The sequence below is a fragment of the Manis pentadactyla genome, chromosome 9, assembly GCF_030020395.1.
Source record: "Manis pentadactyla isolate mManPen7 chromosome 9, mManPen7.hap1, whole genome shotgun sequence".
NCBI classification, from domain to species: Eukaryota; Metazoa; Chordata; class Mammalia; order Pholidota; family Manidae; genus Manis; species Manis pentadactyla.
This window is the reverse complement of record NC_080027.1, coordinates 111,656,965-111,681,714: the sequence shown is the minus strand read 5'-3', so window position 1 is coordinate 111,681,714 and position 24,750 is coordinate 111,656,965. Positions and strand designations below refer to the sequence as shown.

General features: G+C 44.9%; 1 protein-coding gene across 1 annotated transcript in view; it reads right to left on the bottom strand.

The window, feature by feature from the left end:
* Positions 1–2,951: 2,951 nt before the first annotated feature.
* The window catches only part of RGL1 (ral guanine nucleotide dissociation stimulator like 1), a 123,763-nt gene continuing 101,964 nt past the window's right edge, over positions 2,952–24,750 (bottom strand). The window contains exons 13-18 of the mRNA XM_036912566.2: positions 24,424–24,545; positions 21,910–21,999; positions 16,184–16,370; positions 12,027–12,278; positions 7,668–7,782; positions 2,952–5,323 (exon numbers count right to left, since the gene is read on the bottom strand). Of these exons, the coding sequence (XP_036768461.2) occupies positions 5,136–5,323; positions 7,668–7,782; positions 12,027–12,278; positions 16,184–16,370; positions 21,910–21,999; positions 24,424–24,545 (954 nt within the window). The 3' untranslated portion in view covers positions 2,952–5,135. The remainder of the gene's footprint in view (positions 5,324–7,667; positions 7,783–12,026; positions 12,279–16,183; positions 16,371–21,909; positions 22,000–24,423; positions 24,546–24,750) is intronic.

The following is a 24,750-nucleotide window of genomic DNA, read 5'->3' as shown; positions in this document are numbered from 1 at the left end:
ACACACACTCACAGCCTAATATATAAAGGAGCTTGCAGCCCTAACCCCTGTTGACTTCCCCCCTGTGAAATCTCATATATTGATTGTTCAGTTGATGAGACCGATTTTCTGATGACATTTTGCTGGAGGCTTGGATGTCAGGTATTTTATAAATGAGGATCAGAAATAGATGTCTGCGGTTAAGTTACCAGTCTCATCTAGAATGCTTCTCCCATTTTGAAATTGGTGCTTTTTTTTTTTTTTTTATGGCTGGAGCAATCCAGAAACTGTTTATATCATTCAGTCTTTTTTTTTTTTTTTAACTTGACTTACTGGTACCCTTTGTGTAAGAAATTAGAACTGCAGCACACAATATTGCCTTGGGATTAAACAGTCATGGAAACAAAAATTTCTTCTGAGAAACGTACGATAAAGCATGTGGATACTGATAACTGGTTTACCGTGACACTAAGCTGGGAGGGCCCTAGCCCTCCTGGGTGGCACCCTAGCACCCCCACGCCCACTCCTCCTTGGGATCCTCATGCATCGGGTGCTCTGCACAGGAGACTCTTCCCCTGCATGCCCCTCCCAGCCCTCTGGGCTTGCCTAGTGCACGGATCGGAAGTGGATTCGGTCCTAGCTGAGGGACTGACTCAGTGCAACCCTGATCCTCGGGGCCCAGCTTCCTCGGCTGCGAGCTGGAACAGTGCTCAGGATAAAAGGCAGCAGTGCTCCCACCAGCAGCAGGACATTCCCTGGAGACTTTAAGAACCTACCAGATGTCCTCCTACCCAAGACAGCTTGCATGAATTCACGTGGTTAGAAGGCTGGGGATGAGACGACAGAGCCCAGGCGTTCTCTCCGGTCCATGAGGCTGGAGAGGAGCAGCTATGAGGAAAGGCTCCTGGCCTGAGTGCCCAGCCCAGTGTGGCACACACAGAGTGGGGTTCTGTCACTCAGAGCTCTGCCCCTAACCCTGGGCAGCTGACTCAGGGGCTCTGAGCTTCAGTCCCTGGATCTGTAACATGAGGGGGTTGACCACATGATTGGTAAGACGCCTTCCAGCTCTTAAGAAAATGTTAAATACACTGGATTCCTCAAACTGTTAAATAAGTGAATTGCTTCCACAGTTCTCTGGGTACAGATGTCAAGAAACCACACCAAATAGTGTTTTTTAAATTCTGAGTCTAAAACCATTAAATTTGCCTGGCTTCTATTTCATCTTGTGGTTTATGTGTAAACACTTTAAATTTCCTGGATTTTTTTTTTGACTTGACATGCAGCTACCTGCATCTGTCGAGCAGCAACTAGTTTAGTCAAAGTAGGGACCACATTAGAAGCATGTGAATTGGTGGTGAGTGCATGCTAAAAATTAAATTCTACAAGACCAATTCTGGACAAAATTAAATTACTCTTTCTGGTATTCTCCACTCCTTTGAGATCCTCTCTTTCCTCAACCCTTCCTTTGCTCTGCGTGGTCCCCTTATCAAGGCCCCACCTCCCACACACTTTTTCTGGTGACTGGGACGATGAACCAACCTGCGCACCCCAGCGAGAAGGCGGCATTCACCATCTGTGGCAGAGACGCTGACGCTCACGCACCACCCCAGGCGTCCCCCATTGCCCCAGCTCCCCGGCACTGAGGCTGGGGCCATGACTGTGAGTGGAAGTGACATTGTCGCTCTAGTCTGAGGCACTTAGGAACAGTTACGAGTTCTCTCCACCCTTATTGTGACTTGAAGGAAAACCCAGAGATGGCAGAGTTGCAAGATGGGAACTGCCCGAATCCTTGGGCCTTACGTTAGAGGAAAGTAAGAAGGGCTGCCTGATTTGCCTACGACATGATGAAAAATAAAACTCTCTGTCTTAAGGTACTGAGATTTCATAGTTTGTTGCTTCAGCTCATCTAGCCTAATACATCCCCTCCAGAAGTATTTCATTTTAAGAGAGATTCTAGAGGAAAGAGCAATGCAAAACACAATGGAAATAACCAAATGACCACTTATAGTGGGTGGGTACAGCAATAAAGTATCAATACAATAACCACTTACAGTGGAACTGTGGATACAGTTGGTAACAAGTGCCACTTTAGCAGCATCTGTAGGAAAAGAGGATTGGCATCAGGGAACCTTCTCAATGCCACTGCACTGGGAGCTCTGTGCCTCCTACTGGCCCTGTGCTGCACGGTGAATCTGAAAAGGCTCCAAAGAAGGAAGTATTAAGACATTATTCTCCCTAGGGAAAAGTTACCAAGCACAGTTTCTAGGCAAACAAGGGAACCAGTTTTCTAGAATGATCTTGAAAAAATAGTTACCTTGTGCCAAAAGCAGAAATACCTTTTGTTCCTGTCCCACTCCATATTATCAGTTATTGGGACACTTACTTAGCTCTCTCCAAAATCCCATGAGGGACCAGAAAATTTGATAATTTGGATCCATTTAGGAATCCACTGGAAAATAATTCTGGTAACGTTTTGGAAACAATATGATGAAATGCCAATAATGTGCCTGTGTTGAGGGAAGCACGCAGGCCTCAGTTGGATTGCCTTTTGGGAAGACCTTTTCTCCCTCCACAGAGGCCCTCCGGGCTTCCAGCGCACCACGGGTGGTTTCCAGAACTACACAGATGGTGGCAACTGCACACTAGGGGAGAGACTGTTGGAAAGAAGACAAAGTAATACTTGGATCCTAACTCTAAGTCTGACTTTATAGAAGGTGTCCCCCACCATGTGACTCCTAGGGAGAGCAGCCTAGCAAGGCATCCCACCAGACTGCAGTTTCCTAAGGATGTCATTCTCTTCTCCCAAATGCCCTTAACACTTGCCAATGGAGAGGACCCCCTCCTAACTCTGACGCTGGCTTTCCCTCTGCTCCCTCCAAGCCAGCCAGAGTGCCTTCCAAAAAAGTGGCCTTACTGGCAAATCTGGAACCCAGAACCCACCTGATGAATACTCCAGATACAATCCCTTTGGGTCTGGTAGCATGTGCCAGCCAAGTCCCGAACCAGTTTATTAGTTTAACCAAAAGGTAAACAGATGGTAGAGATGCAGAAAGACAAGCATGCGAGCAGCTAGAAGCATTACCCAGCTGTCTACTGGGAAACACATTTAAGACATTTAAAGTGGCATTAAATAAATGAGGCTATATTTTATCTACTTGGAATTTCCATTGTCTTTAAAAAAGGAAAAAATATATATATTTTTACATTGCAGTATATAAATCTAGACTCTGTATGTCCAGTACAAACAGGTGGAGTACATGGGCACAATATATCTTGGTTGCCACACTCTAAACCAATCCAACAGTTCTGTTTTCTTTTTGATCTTCAAGCCAAAAAATTCAGGCTGAGGCTACATTTACTCCATCTCCATGATGGCTAGCACCTTGGCTATCTCCTCCAAGCACAGAAGCACAGATCACATCAGCCTCACAAACAAAAGAAAAGTGCTTTTAGACCAGTTGAAACCCAGTCTGATCTCCTAGAAAGACCTAAAGGAAATCTGCGGCCTTCCTGCCTCACGCTTCGGTCCACTGCCCCAAAACGCTAAACTCCCTGGTATTTCTTGTGGATGTCACACAGCTATGCACATACCATAAATCTTACATAACCTTTGGGAACTGTCTTGCAGGGTTAGAAGAAAAAAAAAAAAAGCTCCATATTGCAATCTGCACTTCATATCTGGGCTTGTTCTCTTTATTTTTTGGAACAAAAAACTGGTATTTTGAGAATTTTTTCTTAAAAAGGACAACATTCTGAAAGTGCTTTCTTACATATGTCAACATCCCAAATATGGCTTTTTAGTTCCAACCCCAGCACAGCATAGATTTGAAAGGGAGTGGGTGATGGTGTTACTAGAGAAAAGAATGTCACTTAACAAGTGACACTGTGATAGCACGTTGGGGACCTGAAAAAAAAATGTTGATTCCATGTGGAAGGAAGTACCTCTTCAGAAACAGTTTGGATAATATATGCAGCCCCATTTCTTTGCCCATGACTAGGCATAGTAATGCTATAAAAGTTAATAAGTAAAAAGGGACGCTCTTATCAGCATGGAACATCTTCTAAGGAACAATCACCAGAGCAATCGCTGTCCAGAAATCTTTCACAGGCTCGAAATGATCAAACGTAGTCAATTGCAGTAGGAATTTCTACACCTGAGGAACAAATTGCACATAGTATAGAGGTACTACGATCCAGATGGCAAAAGACTCGAGACATAGAGTTTTACATGCAAAAGAAGGCAGTCCGGAAAGGCAATGAAGTCGTGGCATTCCAACACAAATCAGGGTCCAAATGAGTCACCATTCTTTTGCGTTTTCTCTTCTGGGCTGATAAATAACCAAAGAACATGGCTATCTATGCAATAATGCGTGTGATATGTTCTTTGCAGCAGGGGGAACAGAAACACAATGTGGTCGCCAGAAATCAAAGTGGGCTTGGGTTGATTCCAGCGATGTCACGACGGCTGGGCCAGTGGGCCAGACCGGTGGGCCTTGGAAGGTCGTCCTTGCCCTCCTTGGGATGGCAGAAATGCAGATGCAGGCAGAGGTTGAAAGCCACTGGCTCATCCAAACCCTTTCCAAAGTGGCCTTTCATTCCGCCAATGGCAGTTCCAGCCTCTACAGTTGTTCTTTTCTGGTGGCACTTGATTGAGAGAGTAACCCTCTCTCTTTATAAAAATAGTTTGGAGTTCTTGTAATACTGGCGCAAAGGACACTGTATTCCTAGGGCTGCTTCCAATTACTTGGAGGGTATGGAATTAGGTTCTCAGTTCTATTTCCCTGTAAAAAGTGACCTCAACTTCCCAGGCCATTGTGCAAATTTGTTTTTCCATAGTCCAGAATATCCCGTAAGTCCCTCATATATTTATATATATACACATACATACCAAATATGTGTACATATATTATTTACACATGTGGGTAATTTTGCATTTCAATCTCAAACAGCTCAAAGAGCATCAGTGAATCCATCCTTTTCATGGCAAATTCATCTCTGACCTCCCCACAGCGCCCATCATAGAGCCTTGCATACCAGAGGTACTCAGTAAGTATCTGCTGACTTCACTGATTACCCTCTACCACTGGGTGGTAGCTACACTCACCGTGGCCTGTTCTCGGTGCCCCCACCTCGGCAAGCACCGCCGGCCCCTCCCTTCAGAGGGTAGTTTTGCTGTGTCGGTTGCTCCAGCAGCCCCGTTTAGCCGTCCTGGGTAACGTCAAGCTGGCCCGGCTACGCAGTTTCACTTGCTCTTCCAGGGAGTTCTTTTTGCGTAAAATGAAGTCAAAGTTCACTTGGCTGTTCATGGCATAAAAGACATTTGCTGAGTCCGGGATCACGAGTTCTAAAAAAGATAACGAAAAAGAAAGCAGTCAACTGTGTAGGTCAGCCCAGCACCGACAGTGGTGGGGAGGAATTTTGCTTAGACACGAGGCTGGGATGGCCCTCTGTCCCTGGAATGTGAAACGAACCAGACAACGACCAAAGCTGGTTCCAACAAAACTGGTTCTCAATCCCAACTTTAAAACACCAAGTGCGATATGATCTCAGAACTTCAATCAATAAACTAAATGTTCAAATGCAGAATATTTAAGTGAAAGAAAGTACAGGAGGAAACATTCTAGAAGTTAAATGACCTTCCCAAGATCACAGCCAGAAAATGGCAGCACTGGGCTGAGAGCCCAGCTCTTCTCCCTCCCCTAGTCCAGAAGGTGGTTTTTCTCAGAGACTAGAGAAGCCAGTGACACGGGAAAAAGTTAGAAAATCCACAACATTTTCTAGACGTCTTTTCTTGGAATATTGGAATAGTTTTTGATGCACTCCCAAGTCAGAACAGTATTTTATTCCATTTGAGGCCTTGCTTCATCAAGAGCTTGCATTTAATAGTAAACAGCCTCCATATAAGATAGGGTACATGAACTATTGTTTACTTCAATGATCCCAACTAGATAGTGGCAATTTCTGAACAAGGACTATTTCAAGTAAAGTTTAAATTACTAAGCAAAGTTATTTTTATTCATTTTTATTTTTCAAAGAAGGTGTATACTATTTAGCACTCAAAGGTGATATTATCTAAAAAATCAAACTGGGAAAAGAAATGGTAAAATGTGCAAGTCTAGCTTTGTGGCAGTGCAGTTGGGGAGGCAACCAGGAGAGACATCTGATGGCAGAACTGGATCAAGTGGGGCTTAGCTCACTTCAAATACTGTAATTCTAAAGTGAGATTGGCGTGGTCTGGTTCTAAGTGACTCCAGCACATTTTGCACAAATTTCCCACAAAGAATAATTCCCTTAAAGTGACCCCCATCTCCTCTTCACATATTCCTGGGTAAGTAATAGTCCACCTCACAGCTACATGTCACTTAGCAGATCGCTAAAGCACTTTTGGGCCCGTTTTCTCCTATTATCTTCACAGTCACCCTGTGTTGTCTCCACTTAACTAATTAAGGACTGAGGCCCGAAGGGGTCAAGCAACCCCCCTAGGACCACGCTGCCGGTGGGCCCAGGCTGTCCCCCTGGCCTCACCTTGACACTGTTTTGTGGGCAACATGGTGAGACTTCTCAGGCTTAGCTTTTTCCCTGTAACTGCAGGGAAGGACATCCCTCAGCTGAGACACGTTTGCCCCACATCTAGGGCTCAGCTGACTGAAGGAGAAACTTCCAAGAAGTCACTGAAAAACAATTTTCTCAGAGCTTTTCAACTCTAGGAAAAGGTGCTGCTCTAATTTCAGCTGTTCTCCGCTGGGCCCAAGAGAAGGCCTGGACGATTTGGTGGCCAGGGGGACGATGAAGCCCCAAACCCTCAGCTTGTGTAATTCTTCTTTTTCTTTATACAGGGCTGCTTGTTGGTGAACAGCCCTGCATTAAGACACTCGCGCTGCGTCAGTGCCGGTCTGTCAGCAGACGGGCCTGGCCTCGGTCAACGGTATTTGCTGCTCCTTCTGTGCTTAGAAGAGTGGCTTATTGTGCTGAGTCCCTTCCTACGATGGGACAGGGTATAGACAAGCTACCAGCTCATCTCCTCCTCTCAACAAATACGACCCCAACTCAAATTAGCAAATAGTTACATTCAGGGTGATTATTTGCTCTGAGTTTCCATAAAAGGGATTTCTTTAAACAATGGGTTCCTCAGCATGTTGAAGCATTTCACAGATTATCAGTTCTTGCACAAGTAAGTGTGAGGTAAAGAACATTCAGTTTCTGGTGTTAAAAACTTTTGCTACTTGGAGATCAACCATGAATACAGACAAATTGGAACATAAATTTTTATAAGCCTCCTATCAATGAGAAACTAAAACAATGAGAAATTATTGCAGAACTGCTACATTTCAGGTTCACACACAGTATTGGATAAAGAAGGTGTGTGACCATCTGCAGAGACCCAATTGGCCCTCCCGTCTACCCTGCACCTCCTGACACCGGGGGACACCTCCTTCTAGAAGAGTGCTTGAGGAGAAGTTTACAAAGAATGGGCAGGAGAAACGCTCAGCAGAAGTGTGGGAAAAAACAGGTGTTGCTCTGGGGGGCAGCTTGCCATGCTTACTTCTACAAGTGAGGGGGTGGCATGCTTCCCCACCAGGTACGATAATCCCCCACCCATGCTCAAGGGGTTGCCTTTTAAAAAAGACATTGTATCCATTTTCGTCTAAGACTGGGGCAACCTGCAGCAAGCAGGAGCAGGTGCCCACCTTTGTCCTCCGAGATGACCTGCACCAGCTCGTACCCCTCCGCTGGGTCCGAGTCCAGGTTGTGCTTCAGCATTGCTCTCTGGATCACGGCGGGAGTTTTATCCTGGCTTGTCAGCTGGGAAGACAATGCATGGGTTAATACAGTGTTTATTAGCTTCATGTGTCCTGAAAGAGGTCTCTTGACCTTCTTACTGTTACTAGTGCCTTTCTGGGAGAAATGGCCAGGGAATGAGAACAGGACCACCGAGTCAGGACTCCTGCGTTCTAGTCCTGGCCCCACCCTTAGTCGCCCAAAGATCACAGTTAGCCTACGTCTCAGTCACCTCCTCTATCAGAGCCACAACAGAAGGCTTGCCTTGCCTATCTTCCCCACACTGATTGAGGTGCTAATGGAAAAATAAATATGAGGGTATTGTGAGAAATGTACAGCAGTTTCAATCCTGTCCAAAACAGTCCTTACCTCTTCAGCTGCTGTTAGTGGCACTGGTTACAACCTGTGGGTCAGAAATGGCCACAGTTCTGCACACTGATCATTTCAAAAAAGCACAAGTGACCAGCAATCCTACTCTTGGGTATTTGCCAAGAGAAACGAAAACATATGTCCATCAAAGGACTTGTACACAAATGTTTGTAGCAGACTTATGCAAAATAGCCAAAAGCTGGAATTAACCTGAATCTCTGCCAATGTGGCAAAGGGAAGGGATGAGCTGTAGTATATGCACAACAGAACTAACTCAGCAGCTAAAAGGAACTAAAGTCAGACTCACGCAACAGACACATGGATGAATCTTACAAACACCATGTGGAGCAAAAGAAATCAGACACAAAAGATTACAAGCTGTAAGCATCTATTCTTTCCAAAATGGGCCATGCTAACCTGTGGCATTAGAAAAGTAACTTTAACAACCCTTCCAGGGTAAGGGGGGATAAGGGACAAAAGGCAATTTTGAGAGCACGAAAGCATTTTTTATCTAGATTTGGGGTGGTGGTTACACGTTACACAGATACATACTTATTAAAACTCAAAGAACTCAACACTCAAGATCTGGCTTTATAGTTACATGTAAATTATACTTCAACAAAGAGCAGCTTCTAAGTGTTTAAAAATAATAAAAAAAATTTTTAAGTATAACTTTTTAATAAAAAGCGTAAGTAAAGGTTCCCTTCACCCCCAATTCTGACTTTCTTCCCTTTATCTCTGCCTATCAGCCAACTATTTGTGGGTGCCCAGGGCAACAGGAAAGGAAGGCTGATTTATGTACCATCCCTTGGGTGATTATTATTTAAAATTGAAAGAAAACACACATTATTCTTACTTAAAGATAAAGGCAGCTCTCACCTGGAGGTAAGAGGAGAGACTGCCAGAAGAGAAGTCTAATTTCCTCCAAGCGACTGTCACTGTGAGCCTGAGGGTGGCAGGGCCTCGCCGTCTTCCTCTGATCTGGGGCAGCAGCTGGTATTTGTGATTCAATAAACAACAGGCACTACAATGGAGTGCTTGTAAGGGACAAAGACCTTGCTCGCTTGTCCATTATCCAAACAGCTGGCATATCCATTTATAAGGAAGAAATAGATGTACACAAAATTCCAGAGGAGGAAAACGTGTGTTTTGATAAGTCTACAGGGTGCAGCCCCACAGCTGGCTCAAAATGGACCTGGAGCACAAGGCCGAGGAGAAAGCACCCTACTTGGAGGACGGATGTTGGGTGAGGGTGGTTTAGGGTAGGTTAAGTTGACAACTTGTCAAACACAGGCAGGAGGAAGGGCTTCCCCTGAGTGTTCCTTACTTTGTACCACAAAAGCTTCTGAGGGCAACTGATGATCATGACTAGTATTAACAGCTGAATCATGCAGCCTTCGGCTGATGTTCTGAGCCAGCACCGTCCAGTAGGTATATATACAGGGAGCCTACTTTGGAATTTTAAATATCTTGTGGCCACATTTAAAAGGGAAATTAACTTTAATAATATATTTTATTTATTCCAATACATCCAAAATATTATTGCAGCATATAATCAATACAAAAATTGTTAATGAGATATATTACACCCTTTCTTTTTTTTTTACTAAGTTGTTAGAAGATCCTCCTTTCAAATGCTCAGTCGCCACGTGTGGCTGGTGGCTATTACAGCAAATGGCATGATACTGATACTAGGAGTCACCTTCATGCACCATGTAAAGATGGAATGCCAAAGACCCCTGCACCCCTTCCCTGGCACTGGTTTTCTAATGCCACAGCCTAGCTTGGCCTGTTTTTGAAAGAACAGACTCCTCTCCTGTAGCCTGGAATCTTCTGTGTCCGGTTTCCTTGGCTCAGCTGTTTTAGAGATGCATGCACACTGTCACATGCATCAGGACTTAGTTCATTTTAGTCTAGAGACAAGGGAGAGTCGCACCGAGGAGCTTACCTCCTGGGCCGCCGTATCAGGGCAGCCATGGAGGAACGAGGCTGAAAACACGGAACCGTGATGACCCTGGCTCCCGGCGGCTCCCGCCATTCCCACCCACCCATATCAGCGGCTCAGTCACCCCCAGTTAGTTCTGTCTCAGCCCACACTCACTGCCTGCATGACCACATCCACCCGGTGGGGCTGGGTGACTCCCAGGACTGGAGCCCAGCACCAGCCCTGCACCAACCCATGTTAGGCAATGCCATTGGGATGTCCTACTGGTTCTTTCAATTTAAATACCCCCTGTACCTCCTCCTCCCGTCGTTCAGATTTCACTTGATAGTAGAATCACCCACCAGGCTGCTGGGACAGGCTTTAGTCCTCTCTTCCACATCCCCACAGAGCTGATAGCTGATAGAGCTGGACAGGAGTCCCCCCTTTTTGAATAAGCCCACCCGTCATCTCAGAGAGACCTAGGTTTCGTTTTGCTTAGGCTACAAGCATTTTCCGGAGGACACGGCAGCAGGCCACAAGCCCACCTTTCCCCTGACCCATCCCCTGAAAAACCTGCCAAAAAATCTGGCCGTGAAAAGCCTCTTAGCCTGTAAGAGACGCCTTCTTTGTCCTGCTTGCCAGAACAGAGAGGTTCCTCTCAGGTTTAGCAATAAACCTGCTTAGACTGTTGAGTTCATGTCCCTTCTTTTTCTTTTAATAGCTAATGAAAGAATTCTACAATTCTACCTTATACAGATCTTCCAAAAATCCACATTGTCTCCAGATCATACGACCCTGTCGTCTCCTACGTGGAGGATGACAACAGATCCTAGCTTGCTTCCCCATCCCCTACCCCCTGTACCCCAGCTTCAAGTCTTCACAATGCCAGTTATTTTTCTAATGAACAAATCTGATCCTAACTTAAAAGCCTCAACAAGACCCTATTGCCTGTAGGACTGACACAAACTCCTTCAATCTGATGTGAGCTCATTACAGTATTCAGTACATTTTGAGTAACACTTTATAAACTCTCTTTTGATTATAAGTTCCTCAAAGAGGGAAACGTCTCATGGGGCTCCCTATTCCCAAAGCCTGGCCCAATGACTAGGACCCAACTAACGCTCAAGGAGGGGCTTGTAGATTCGATGAGCTCTTCAGTAAAGCTTCTCCTTGGAATGCCAAAGACGGCACCTCCGTACTGCATGCGTCCTGTTCGGAGCCCAGCTTGAAAGCAGTCAGCGTGCCCTCAAAGAAGGCGGGCGACGAAGATGAGAAGAGATGTAGAAATAGCTGCGGGATTTTACTGCAAAGGAGAATCTGCTTTCCGATGCATGAAATGTCCTATAAACTAAGGAGTCTATTCTTGTAATAAGCACACGAGACCTTACACATCCAAGGTCATCACCAGGACAGGCGCTGTATGTATTCCAAAGTGACTGCCATTATGCAAAACATTTTTGGAACTGTGCTCAGAAAAAAAACAGCTTTTACAAGAAGCTCGAAAAGGTCAGTCTCATTTATTTATAAACATAGGTCCTTGCGGACTCAAACTGTATTTCCAGCTTGATCATCCCCTTTACTAAAGTTGATTCCAATTGACTAAAGGAGACAATTTTGCCATCATGGAGGACATTGCTAAGAATGCACAGCAGTTCAATTATAAATCCAGACATCTGCTTCCACAGCAAGACTTCCAAGAAGGTATGCATCAGTGGCATGGTACATTTATATAGTCATCCAAACTGACAGTTTTGGAAAGGGAGACACTGACCTGGATGATTATGTTCTAGAAATTTCTAAGATGTAAAAATTATACCCTCTCGGCACTGCTGGTAGGAAGATTTTTATAGAAATACGCTATGGTCTATACCCAGGGAGAGTTTGGTATTTATTCATTTGGTACCCCCTTCTGTGTGCCTGCATATGGATATGCTGACACTGTGCGTGTCCCGGGGCGTCAGTCTGCGTGCCTTACCATGATGCTCTTGTACATGTTCCCGTTGTTGTCCTCTATGCTGATGCGGATTATGCAGGTGTCTTCGTTCTGTTGGTTGTAAACGGGAGGCAGCACTGTCGAGGTAATGGACGTCACAGAGATGGAGCGCTTGTGGACTTTAGGGTTGTTGCAGGATGGAGGGGAGGAGAGAGGATTGAGCAAAGATGACATCCCTGAGGAAGATGTGTCCATAGAATGGATAGAGGAACATGACGAGGAGGACTCGGAGAGCTGGAAGAGGAAACACCCCCGAAGAAAATGGAACTGTTAGAGAACCTTGACCAATGGTGCACTTCATAATTTCCAAAAGCAGAAGTAGGCGTTGAGACTCATCAACTTCAGCCATTTCCTCCAAAACAGCTTAAAGCACACACTTATCTTGTCACTGGAGTAAGCACCCTGACAGCAGACGCCTATCACTGACTCAGAACTTGACCTACTCTACACCCACGTGATGGACACACAGAAGTTCTCATTTCCTTAGTTTTAGCTGCTTTGAAGGATCTTAACCGGCAGATGGCAGCAGATACCACAATTAGAGGCACTATGGACTGAATGCAGTCACATGCTTACAGGGCTACAGGGAAGTCTTAACCACCGGTTTATCCAGTCTTACTGCCTCGAATGGAAATGTTGCTTAATATGCCCATAAAGGGCATTTCTATCCTGACTACTTCACCCACATATTTTGTAGCAGGAGAGAAATGTCTGTATTTTAGAAGTTTCTAAGATTATGACCAGGGATTAGAGAGTTTTGCATGGAATATTCATTCTGGAAAAAGGCTGGGAGGGAACACTGGCCCTTTCCCTTTCTATTGCTGAGGAGCCTGAGGCCAGAGAGAAAACTGTTGGCAGTGACACCAGGACGCCCTCCCAAGTCTCCTGACTCCTGCAGCCAGGTTTACAGATCAAGTACTACATGCAGGGCAAAGTTTACAGTTGATGCTAAGGTGGTAAATGAACATAGTATACCATTACCTCAGCAATGTTTAGCATTGTGATGTTTGTGATGAGCTTTTATGTATTTTAGCTCATTTTGGTCTTGTAGCTATCTTGTGAACAAACGCAGAGCAGTATAAAGATGAGAGAAATAAGATGCAGAGAAAATGAGTAACTTGCCGAAGGGAACAGTCTTTGAGCAGCTCTGCCTTTCTAGATTTGCTTCTAGAACCAACTGTATGTTGTATTTTTCATGTTATACATCAAGCATAATTAAGGAATGAGGCACTATAATATTCTTTTCTGATTAACAACATAGTTACCATACGTGCAGTCCCAATTGCCGAAGAAAGTGGCTGCCCTAAACTCACTAGGTGGTGTTCCCAAAAAATCATTAAATTGCATTATTTTCAGTATCAATTCTTACCATAGAAAATTACAAGAAATTTCTAAGAATAAGATAAGCTAAATTATACCACATAATACTATAAAATATTGTTGAAGTCATTTCAAAAATAAACAACATATTCATTTCTTTCATACCTGTCTACCTTCCCATGGAAACCGAGTACAGAAATTCAGCTTCCAGATTAGCTGGCTTCCAAGTAAAATGAAGTCTACTCTATTTCATTTCCTATGAACTTCCTTCTTTGACATAACTATAAAGTCTGCTGCGTGATTAGTTTAATTAGAGCCAGCAAGCTGAGATGACCTCTCTCATATGTAGGAGTCTAACTGTGGATCTATTACAATACGGCTTAGTTTTTTCTTTTCTTATGTTTCAAAGTGAATCAATCTTGTAGCTCAACATGATGGCTTCCTGATGGTGACAAATTACAACTGTGTCACCTTTGTTTGCAGGTGTGCCACGAATAGCCAAGGGGGCCCATTTTCCAATTACTGCTTCAGGTTTTCACCCTCTTTTTCCTCCATATAAATCCTTTTTCCTCAGATTTTCCATGATTTTAGTAACATTTATAATGAAGATAAAGCCTTGGCAAAGTCTGGACTATAGCACCTCTAAACAGACTAGCTGATGAGCCCCTAAATTCTTATTGGGAATTTACTATGGGCAGCAAGTGTGAAAATAAATGTAGAAATCATGATCAGGGGAATGAAGAGAAAAGAACGCAAATTACACTTCTCTAAAAAAAGAGCAACCTCCCAGTGTAGCCAGTGGGAAAGGTAGGGTGTCCGTCTGGAGGGCCATGTGATCTCAGAGCAGGAAGGGACTATGGAGGTCATCCAGGTCCAGCTATGCAACTGGGCTGGGGAACGAGGCCTTTCCACGTGAAATCTGGGGATTTAATATCCCAGACACTACTTGCACCCAAGTCAATTTCTCCTTTTTAAACTGAAAGAAATTCATGATGCTGAGAAAAGTTCATCCAAAGAATAAAAATTCATTATTATGCAAAAAATTAAAGCATGGGTGTAAAAGGGAGGAGGCAGAAAGGATGAAACAAAGGGTGTGCAGACGACACACACTGGGCTTCTGTGTAGTTTTGACAGGGATGGTCTGTGGTCTGCACACATGTCCAGTGCAGCAGCCAGGTGATGGCGGGTGGAGTGAGTCCCTCTCTTCCTGGGCAGAGAGAAATCCCAGAAAGATGTGGGCAAGGCCTCAGTTGTCACTTTTGTACAATATCCATCATCAGGAAAGGGACTTACAAAGCCTAAGAAGCTGTCAAAAGGTGCCTAATGAGACTTCACTCCAGATTTTGACAAGTTCAATGCCGTGTGTCAGGTCATGGAGAATAAGATTATGGCCTTGCTTCAGGAAACATGCCTGCGAGGACAGCTAGTCTGTAGGGGTTCACAGGGCTTTTCCTTCAACATTTGGAGGACGTTCCCCTGTATGTCAAAGTAGAAAAATGAGAAATCCAGCTGGGGCAGCAGCTGAGTCATTTCAGTTTGATGAGTCCTGAGTCGATGTCCCTCCCAGGTTGGCTACTTTGTGTCAAGGTCATGCGAGGATTCCCGGATTGCCGCTGCTGTTTGTAACACAATGTGAAACGGCTCATAAATCCCTCGCAGAACAGCAGACACAAAGCAAACGGAGGATTTGTAATCCACATCTTCCTCACTGGCCTAAACATAAGCTAAGTGGCCAGAAGTCATTTACACAGCAAGTTTAGCCACCTAAAACCTCTCCCAAATGTTGTAAATGACGTGTGCTAGTCACGTCCAAGGTCATGTCTTTGATCCATGTTCCTTGACCAACAGATTGAAGCAGATCTGTGTGTAGATTAAGAAGGATCTTTTGTTTTCTTTTTATTGATTTATGCAGTCATGGAAAATGGAAACTCCCTAAGGGAGTGCCTTCATTCATCTCTCAACCACTTTCATTGTTTCGGACATGGTAGGTGGTACTGTTACCGATTCCTTACCCTCCCCCTCTACATGCATGCCCTCTGTCCTGTGACCGTGTCAGGTCATGGAGAATGAGATTATCGCCTTGCTTCAGGAAACATGGAGCCCCTCCCACTAGAAGTGTGGTTTCCTTACTTATTTATGTGGGATTCAGCCACATGATTTGCTTTGGCCAATAAAATGTTGGTAGATATGATCCAATTAAAGGCTTGGTATGTGCTTGTGGGGCTGGGCTTGCCGTCTTGCCCATTTGTCTTAGCATGCTAAGAGCATGCCCTGGGTAGCCCATTACTCCAAAAAGAGTGAGAGGCAGGTAGAGCCCACCCAGACCAAATCCAGGCCCAGAGCCAAATCTAACCGAAATAAACCAACTTGCAGATTCATGAGAGAAAATAAAGGGTTGTTGTTTTAAGTCAGTAGGTTTTGGAGTGGTTTGCTATGTAACATTATTATGGTAAAAGTATGGCTAAGACAAGATATGACACCAAGAAGCAGGCACATCTCTGTTTCTTGCTTTTTGCCCCTTCTAAAAAAATCCTATATCTACTAAACAGAGCTCATGTTAGAAGTCACAATACTTTGGTTGCCTTTGGATATGGGTACAGAACAGTATTTCAAAGTCTAAGCTAAAAAAAAACAACACATCCATTGCTTTTATACCTGTAATAAATGGGTCACCAGATTGGACCGTGCTTTTGACACATCTTAAAAACATGACTTTCAAAATACTCCAGAGTGATAAACTTGAAAGCAGACATTCCTTGTGTGGCAAACACTATGTCAGAAACCTGCATTAGGATTATGGACCAGGATTAAGTATATACCTTCTTTTGAGGCTCATCAGGTGTGTCCATGGGAGTGAGGGAGCCCTCCTCAGCCTCGGAGTGGTTGGATTCGCAGGACGACACACTGACCGAGTCCATGCTTTCGCCAGAGCTCCCGCTCGCGGTGGACTTGGGCTGCTCCTTGGTGGGAGTACTACTGGCGATAAGGTCCGACCCCAGAAACAGTCTGCAGGGAACATGACACCAGGCATTGGGGCTCTCACAAATCTGGAACCCACGATTAAACAAATGTTTTATGTGAATGAACTCCTTGATGTTTTCTCAATCTTGCATGACTTGTCACTATTATTTTAAGAAAATATTGGCTATAAAGTGTCTAGCAGACCACAGTGAGCATCCTGTCCAGCCTCAAAGAACACAGAGGTTACTTAGCTGAATGAGGGGCCACACTAATCTGAGGTCTTTCTAGGTCAATGGGTCTCCATTCTGTAAGCTTATAGACCTCTTTGGCAGGATCAGAATACCACTGCCATGTCCCTGTCACTTCCCACCATAACATGAACTCTGTGAGGCAAAGGCCAGCGTTGCTTTGGGTAAGAAATCAAAGAGCAAAACTTGTTTCCAACAATCTGATGAACTATAAAACCTAACCCCCTGCACTGTAAAACAACTAGATAAGAAACATTAAAAGTTCTTTTTAAAGTGGTGCCTGCAAGATAATAAGGAAAATCCCTACAGGCCAGAAATGAAAAGGGAACTGAAAACCAGAAACATGTGAGCTAATTCTGCAGCTGCTCTGGGTGGGGAGTGGGAGGCGCCAACACTGGTAAACCAGGGACACGGTTTTCAACATGTACCCAGCCCCTAGCGGTGAGGGCTTTCCGTTTATATACAGTGGGGAGATGGAACCGAAACCCCTTAGTGAGAGCCAGGACCCTCCAATGGCTGTACCCTTTGTAAGAAGATGGGCTAGAAAAATGTCCTCCTATTGGCACAGGAAGAAAAGAGGCACACTTATCTGTCTTGGCCTGAGCTTGAGTGAAAGAAAAATGTCTCTCCTGAAATCATGTGTGGTCTTGGCCAGCACCTCACTTTGATTTGCTGCCTATGTGGTCTGAGAACTAGAAGCTCTCAGGTCAGTGATATTCCTGGAGAAACTAGAATTTAAAAGAAAAGTCTTTGTGGGGGAATATGCCTTCAACCCAGGCTGCCGAGAATTCCTTGATAACTATGGACTCACAATACAAAATTACAAAATAAACACAGCGAACTATCCCACCCAAAGAGAGACCAACAGGCATAACAAACTGCAGACTTAGACTCCTGAGAATTTTAGATACAAGAACTGTCGGAAAGAAACTGATTTCATTCATTTAAGAAATATTTGAGTGTCTACAATGGGCCGAGCTATACAATAAATACATTTAAAAATATTAAAGACATAAGAAATTGAAAACAGGAGTTAAGAGAAAGACATTATGACAAAAGAGGGGAAGATAATTTGAAAAAAATTTCACTTCTAGAGTGAAAGATGCAGTGATTTAAATTAAAAACTCAACAGAAGGATTGAATAACTGTTGAAGAGAAAAACTGTGAACTAGATGACAGATCTGAGATCCTCAGAAATCAGTATCAATACAGAAAGACGTGAAAAACAAGAGGGGGGTACAAAACATCTGTGTGTAGGAAGAGTTCAGAAAAAAACCGAGAGGAGAAGAGGGACCATATCGCAGAGATGATGGCTGTGAAGATTCCAGAATGAACCACGCGAATCCTCAGATCAGGAAGTTGAACAGGATAAACAAGACTAAGTCCCCACTTGAACTGCATAATGGTGTTCCAAAGACAAAAGAAGTTCTTACAAGCAACAGTGAGGGAGTCACGATACAGAGGAACGGGAATTAGATGGCAGACATCTCGAAAGCAGAAGTCAGAAGACATGGAGTGCAGAGCTGCATGGAAAGAACAGTCATCCTTGAAGTCGATAACCATCTAATACAATCCCACAAGCAAGGAAACATAACGACTTTCTTAGACAAAGACTGGGAGGGTTTACCATTGACAGACGACCCCAAAAGGGGCAGTAAAAGAGAGAAGGGGTGAGACGGCAGAAGGCGTGGCATATAAGGAAACTAGCAAATGGGGCCAAACCCCAATGGGTTTTGACTGTATAAAATAACAGTGGTAGAAACAATGAGGAGTGGCTGGATATTTTTTAATTAAATATTTTAGGAATTACAAGCTCAAATTCCAAGACCTGAAGTCAATCTCTGCTCTAGCTCCTCCCACTCCATCAAATCACCTCTTGCCACGCCTTCCGTGTCACTACCTTTCTTGAACCTCCAACACTGGAGAGGCTATAGGAGGAGAGCTAAACTCTGCTCACAATTTGCAGAGAAGAACACAGCACAACGGGCTGGCTTCTCCATGGATTCCAAGGTAGATGGATCAAGGCTGTGAACTGGTGGTGCTCAGCCCATTATCTGAGAGTCTCTGACTGAAAACTAAATTGTCCAAAAAGTGAAGGTTCTTCCATCTGTACAATTCAATGTGGCCATTCTGCTTTGTAAAGGTTGATTCTAGCTCCACGCTGGGGACATCTCTGACCTGGAAACAAGGCACTCCTTCCCCTAAGGCTCCAAAATTCTCTCCAATCTCTTTGGAGAGTGGGTCATTAAAAGTGGGGAGAGCAAGAAGTACATTTTCCACATTTGTAAAAATATTAATATCATAAAATCTTTTGAAAATAAATGACATATAAAACAGCCTTAGGAATACAAGACTTAAGATGGGGAACAATATAACTTGTTTTATTAATAATAAATGTTCAAACTCTACAGATACCCAGGGCTAAACTCAAGCACCTCAGCAGGATTTCAGTAAAGAGAGGCAAGCGTTGGGTGCCTGCCACACTTGGTGCGGGACGCTGCCCGCTGACAGGCCTGCCTCGCCTGGATTCCACGTCAGTGTCCTCACAGAGGCTGTGCACTTGCCAGAGCTGGTGCAGAGAGAGGACCCAGGGGTGCTAGAGCACCCAGAAAATAAATATGGACACCTGGGCTGAGAGGGTAGCAGACAAGCAGAGTAAGCCGTGGCCACCGAGGGCAGGGGCGGAAGAGCAAGAGGGCAAGCGCAGCGCACTTAGGGTCGCATCTGCCTGTCGGACCTCCAACTGCCACAGCAGGTCCAGAATGTTCCAATCCTTCTGATGCTGAGAGGACCACCAAGATGCCCTACATTCCTCTGCTCACCAACTGGGAGCCTGATTTCCAGAGCAAGTGTCGATTTACCACCTGACGGGCCTTGGTCAGGCCCTTGGGTTATCTCCAGAGTTCATTTCTCCTGTAAATGCAGTGATGAAAAGACAGCAAGACACTACAGAAAATCCCATAAACCTAGGGTTCAGGAAGGCCCGGGTTGATGAGGCCACTATCCAAAAAGGGGGGAGAGTATTTCGGAAGGTACCCAAGGAAGGAGTACCTTGCTTCCAGGTCAGAGATGCCCAGCAATGAGCTAGAATCAACCTTTACAAAGAGCACCATCTGAACAAAGAGGGCTGTCTGTCAAGACATCAGGATCACCTTCCAAATTCTTTCTATGAAATCACATGCTCCAACTGAATCCTTAGCTGTCTCCTATCACCTGACAGCAGGCAGAAGCCTGAGCAGCTGCTCCTACAAGGGCACCGTGCCATGCGCACCCCAAAAGGGCCTCTACATGCCTCACTGGGAATATATGACCATGCCCAAATTCATGTGCCATTCCTGCCTCCATGTCTCAATGTGACTCAGATACATGGAGAGACAGTGCTGGGAAGTAACAAAACATCATACAAACAGAATCCTGACCACGGAAAGCAAGAACAAAAACCCAGACTCAGAAAGATAGTATCAGAAAGTTTTTGCACAAAAACATAGCAGTAGCTTTTCAGGCATCTGTTGGGAGCAAAACACTGTTTTGAGTGCTACATCCCACGAGTTCTGACAACACCCCAGTGAGGGGGGCTTCAGTATCCTCGCCTCCCAGATGGCAGGTAACCGTTGGAGCTGGGATCTGTCAGGCCAGCACGGTCCCAAGCCTCTCAGCCACGGAAACTCCAGGCTCCCTTCCCTCACTGCTCCTGCTCATTCCTGGCCAGTGTAGACTGTGTCACCCAAAAGATCAGACACAGGTATATGCCTTCAAAAGAGAAGCACAATTGTATTAATCAAATGATAATCCTGGTTCCCTGGACTAAGCTCGTTAGTCTCAGGTCTTCCAGACTCTGAGGTCTAAGAGATCAGCGTCACGATGCAGACCAGTTAGGGCTCTTCCACAGACACCACTCCATTCAAAGCACAGGGTCAACTGCACTAATAGCCTCTTTTGCTTTCTTCCCTCCCTGCTCACCTGTTCTTTCCCCTCCTTCCATCCCTCCCTCATCTCCCTTCCTCCACTTTTTATCTCCCATTCCATCTGTCCATCCTCTTTCTTCAGAAAATATTTTTCCAAGAGGCAGTATTTGTGCAACAGGTAAAGGGTTATAACCTTGGCTCCAGAGCCAAATCTTGGGTTTGAATCTAGATACTCCAATAACCAGCATATTATTCACCCTGTCTGGGCCTTACTTCCCCAGTTTATAAAGTCAGTATAATAGTAGTACCTGCCACTTGGGTTATTTTGGGGACTGGATGAGAAGTACATGTATTGTTCTAGAACAGTGTTGGCACCTGACCCAATTTATTCATTCAATAAATATTTGTTAAACATCCACAACATGCCAGGCACCATTCTAGACTCTGGGGATACAGCAATGAATAAACACAGACATAAATGCCTGCCTTCACAGAGTTTACATTCCAGGTAATAAACAGACACATGCAACATATGTCAGTTGGAGTTAAATGCAATGAAGAAACTCAGAACAGGTGAAGGTAAGAAGGTGTTAAGGACAGGTTGGGCAGGTCAGTTATTGTATTAAGTAGGGTGGTCAAGAAAGGCTCACTGAGAAGGTGACATTTCAGCCGAGATCTGAAGGAAGTAAAGGTGGAGCCATTTGGCTAACTGGGACGCAGTGTTCTAAGCAGGAGAAAAGGCACATACACATACACAAAATGAGCATGCCTCCTGTGCTCAGAGAGGTCTGGTGGCTGGAGTGCAGAGCAGAGTGAGCAGGACAGATGAGGCCAGACAGGTACAGGATGGGTGTGCATGGCTGGGATGACACCGCAGATCCTGAAGTCTTGAGGGCCACGGTAAGGACTTTGGGTTTTACACAAAGGAAGGTGGGTATTATGACATCAGCCATGGAGGGCCTCCCGAATGCCTGGCTCCGAACACGGCGTACAGCCACGTGTAAGACGGACAAGGTTCCTGCTCTCAGTGGCTTGCACACCACTGGAGGAAACAGCTAGTATGACTTAGCAAGATCAGGCGGACAGTGAGCATGATGTACTAATAACATAGAAGTATATCATTATTGGTGTGCATTTTAAGAGGCTGCCAGACTACCTGGTGGAGAATGGATTGTTGGGGCAGGGGTGGGGCCAGAAGCCAGTCGGGGTGCTGTTGGAGTGGCCCAGGTAGGAGATGGCGGTGGTTCACGCCAGAGAGAGCAGTGGGGAAGGATGGACGGATTTGGAAATGGGCTGCGCTCATGGCATGTTATAAACCACAACAGTGAGGGGGCTGGATGTCACTTTTGCTCTGGCTCCAGAAGCCTGGGTCAAAGGCCCTGCCTCCCCCACGCTAATGGGACCCTTTTGGGGCCCCAGGGTGACACTCACAGGCTTAGCCTCTTCACCATGCTCTTCCGAGGCTTGGGTGAGGTGGCGCTGGCATCGGCCGCTGCTTCTATCTCACAGGAGAGGGCATAGCTGGGGGAGAGAAGGGAGCTCGTGAGGTCGGGGCTGGAGAATTAAGAGCAGGCTTAAAGTCACACGACTTACTGGTTTGTCTCAGAAGAGGCCGACTCCGCAGAGAACACGTATGTGCCATGTGGTTCTATCACAAGTGGCAGAGGGTACTGACTTCATGACCAGATTTACAGATTTACAGATGTGGCTTCTGCCCGAAGCCCTCCGCTGGCAGATGGACTGAGGCTGTTGTGTTCTGCCTGCCTCCAAAACATGGATTCGTGTGCTTGGGCAGCATCAGAGCCCGACTCCACCCTGTTTCCTGACCCCTCTCTCCCACTGCTAGGCTGGGGGAAGAATCATTTCTTCTCTACTACCTCCCTCCTATTACCTTGACTGTATGTGTGCCTGTACTCAACGTACTTCCTATCTAAGGAAAATGAAAGAAGAGACTTTCATAAGCTAATCTTCAGTGAATAGATGTAGGCAATTACATTCTTGATAAAGATATATTGACATGATTTTTTAATTGCCAAAGCATCCTAAACTTAAAATGCTCCAGATTCAGACATCTCTGTGCCAGGTGGATATAACCTCCATAAGCACAGGAGGAATTTATTATCTGACTTGAAATGTGTTTTAGGAAAACCTGCAGCTCTAGGTAGGAGATGTACTTGCCTCTGGGTAGATGAGGAAGGGTAAGCTTGGTGGGTTAGGTTGCTAGTTATGTGTACTTTTTTAAACCTGAAGATTTATCCAGGCATTTGTTCAAGTAGAAGTACTCACTGACATGGGAATTATTCCAAAAATAATTCAAGCTGCAGGAGTTTTTATAAATAGAGAGAAAAAAGGGGATATGTTTAACAAGATTGCTTTAATCATTAAAAAGTCAACTAACACAGCTGATATTTTGAGCCTGGGCTTTCTGATCCAAACCACCAGCCATGGTATGTATGTCCCACATGTGAGAAGGACATACACACAGAATGTTAATTCACACAAACTGATCATCAGACCAGAAAATGTAAAGACAGGCATTAGCTACTTTATTTTCTATATGGCAAAGAAAAAGTCTTTACCAGCTGGTAAGGGCTCTGAATCAAAGATTTTGTTGTAATGGAACAGGACCAGTCTACTTGGGGAATGAAAAGGACCTCAGGAGTCATCTATCTTTCAAATGAGGAAACCAAGGCCTGGAGAGGTTACATGATTTGCCCCATGTCATAAACCACTTCCAGGGCTTAGGTCATACAGTCAGGCAGGCCTGAGTTTGAATCCAAACTCCATCACTAGTACTACAACTAGTTATAGTACTTCCCTAAACCTCATTTCCTCGTTGGCGAAATTACTTATTTTGCCACCAAGTTTGCTCTCCCAGCTGATCAGCTCTCAAGGAAATCCCCTGGTCTGCGGCAGGGCTCAGCAAATGTTCTCTGTAAAGCACCAGCCAGAGGTATTGTATATGGTCTATTCTAACTACTCAACTCTGCTTTGAAGGCATGCAAGCAGCCATAAGCAAGATGAAAATGAATGGGTTATGTCCCAAAAAAACTTCATTTGTGGACACTAACACTTAAGGTTTAAATAACTGTCCCACGTCACAGTGTTGTTCTTTTTTCCCCAACAATTAGGAAGTATAAAATGCACAGTGGGCTAGGTATGGTCTGTAGGCTCTCCTCCGTTGGACTACAGGATCAAGACTACACCCTGGCTGAGCCAACGTTCTGGGCACTGGAGTTACGTATCTCTTCAGGCTTGTCAGCCTTCTTTTGAAACCTGTCCCTTGTGTCCTGGCCACTCCAGAGTTCTTACTATTCCTCCAAACGCCAAGCATGTCAGGCCCCCCGGGCCTTTGCTCCTCTTCTTCTCCAGTTGCCCTGGTGAAATATCTCCCCATTGCAGCCTAGCCCAAAGGTTAATGCCTTTATGATTATCTTCCCTATTTCCCCCATCCTTGGACAAATGAATTGTTTCTGCTAGGAGGTCCTGTCACACTGCAGTCACCCATCAAACCTCAGTTCTTCATGAGTCTTTCTCTCCTCCCAACTGAAAGCTTCCCAAGAGTCCATGAATAACAATGCCAAAATGGTGATGATGGCGGTGAGGGATGCTGACCATGAGCACGTCACCAATCCTTCCCCAAATATGATTTCACTTAGTCCTCACTGTATAGATGAACATAAAAAAGATCAGGAAGAACCAGTGACTTGTTCAAGGTTCCAAAGATAAATAAATGATAGAACAAGAATCTGAAAGCATATCTTTGGATGCCATCAACTCAGTTTTTCCTGCCATACCATTATCTTTTGCAAACTGAAGACCTAGAGCCTAGTAGCTGCTCACTAGCTGTTGAACAGCTGTTGAGTAAATGGTCAAATGAGGCGCCAGATACAGTATTCGTCCCGCCAACACCGCCGTCCCCTGACGGGCGGTATGTCTGCCTACCTCTCCTCCTCTGTTAGCAGCTGCTGTCTCTGGAACCACTGGATGAAGTTTCGGTCTGGAGTCATACAATAGCTGTTGCAGGCAGACTGTAAGAGCTTTATTTGGGCGATCACTTCAAATTCCTAAAGCAGACAGAGAACACCAAAGGGAGAGTGAATAACAAAGTCAACCAAATACACATCTCCTCAACATGAAAACCTGCCACATTAGGATAAATGATGGAGAAGACCAATAGGAGACGTCTGAAGTAATGCCTTCCTCAGCAGTAAAGTGGCTGAGTAACTCATAAAACTTCTCTGAAGTCTTGTATGCTTCAACTGTCAATCC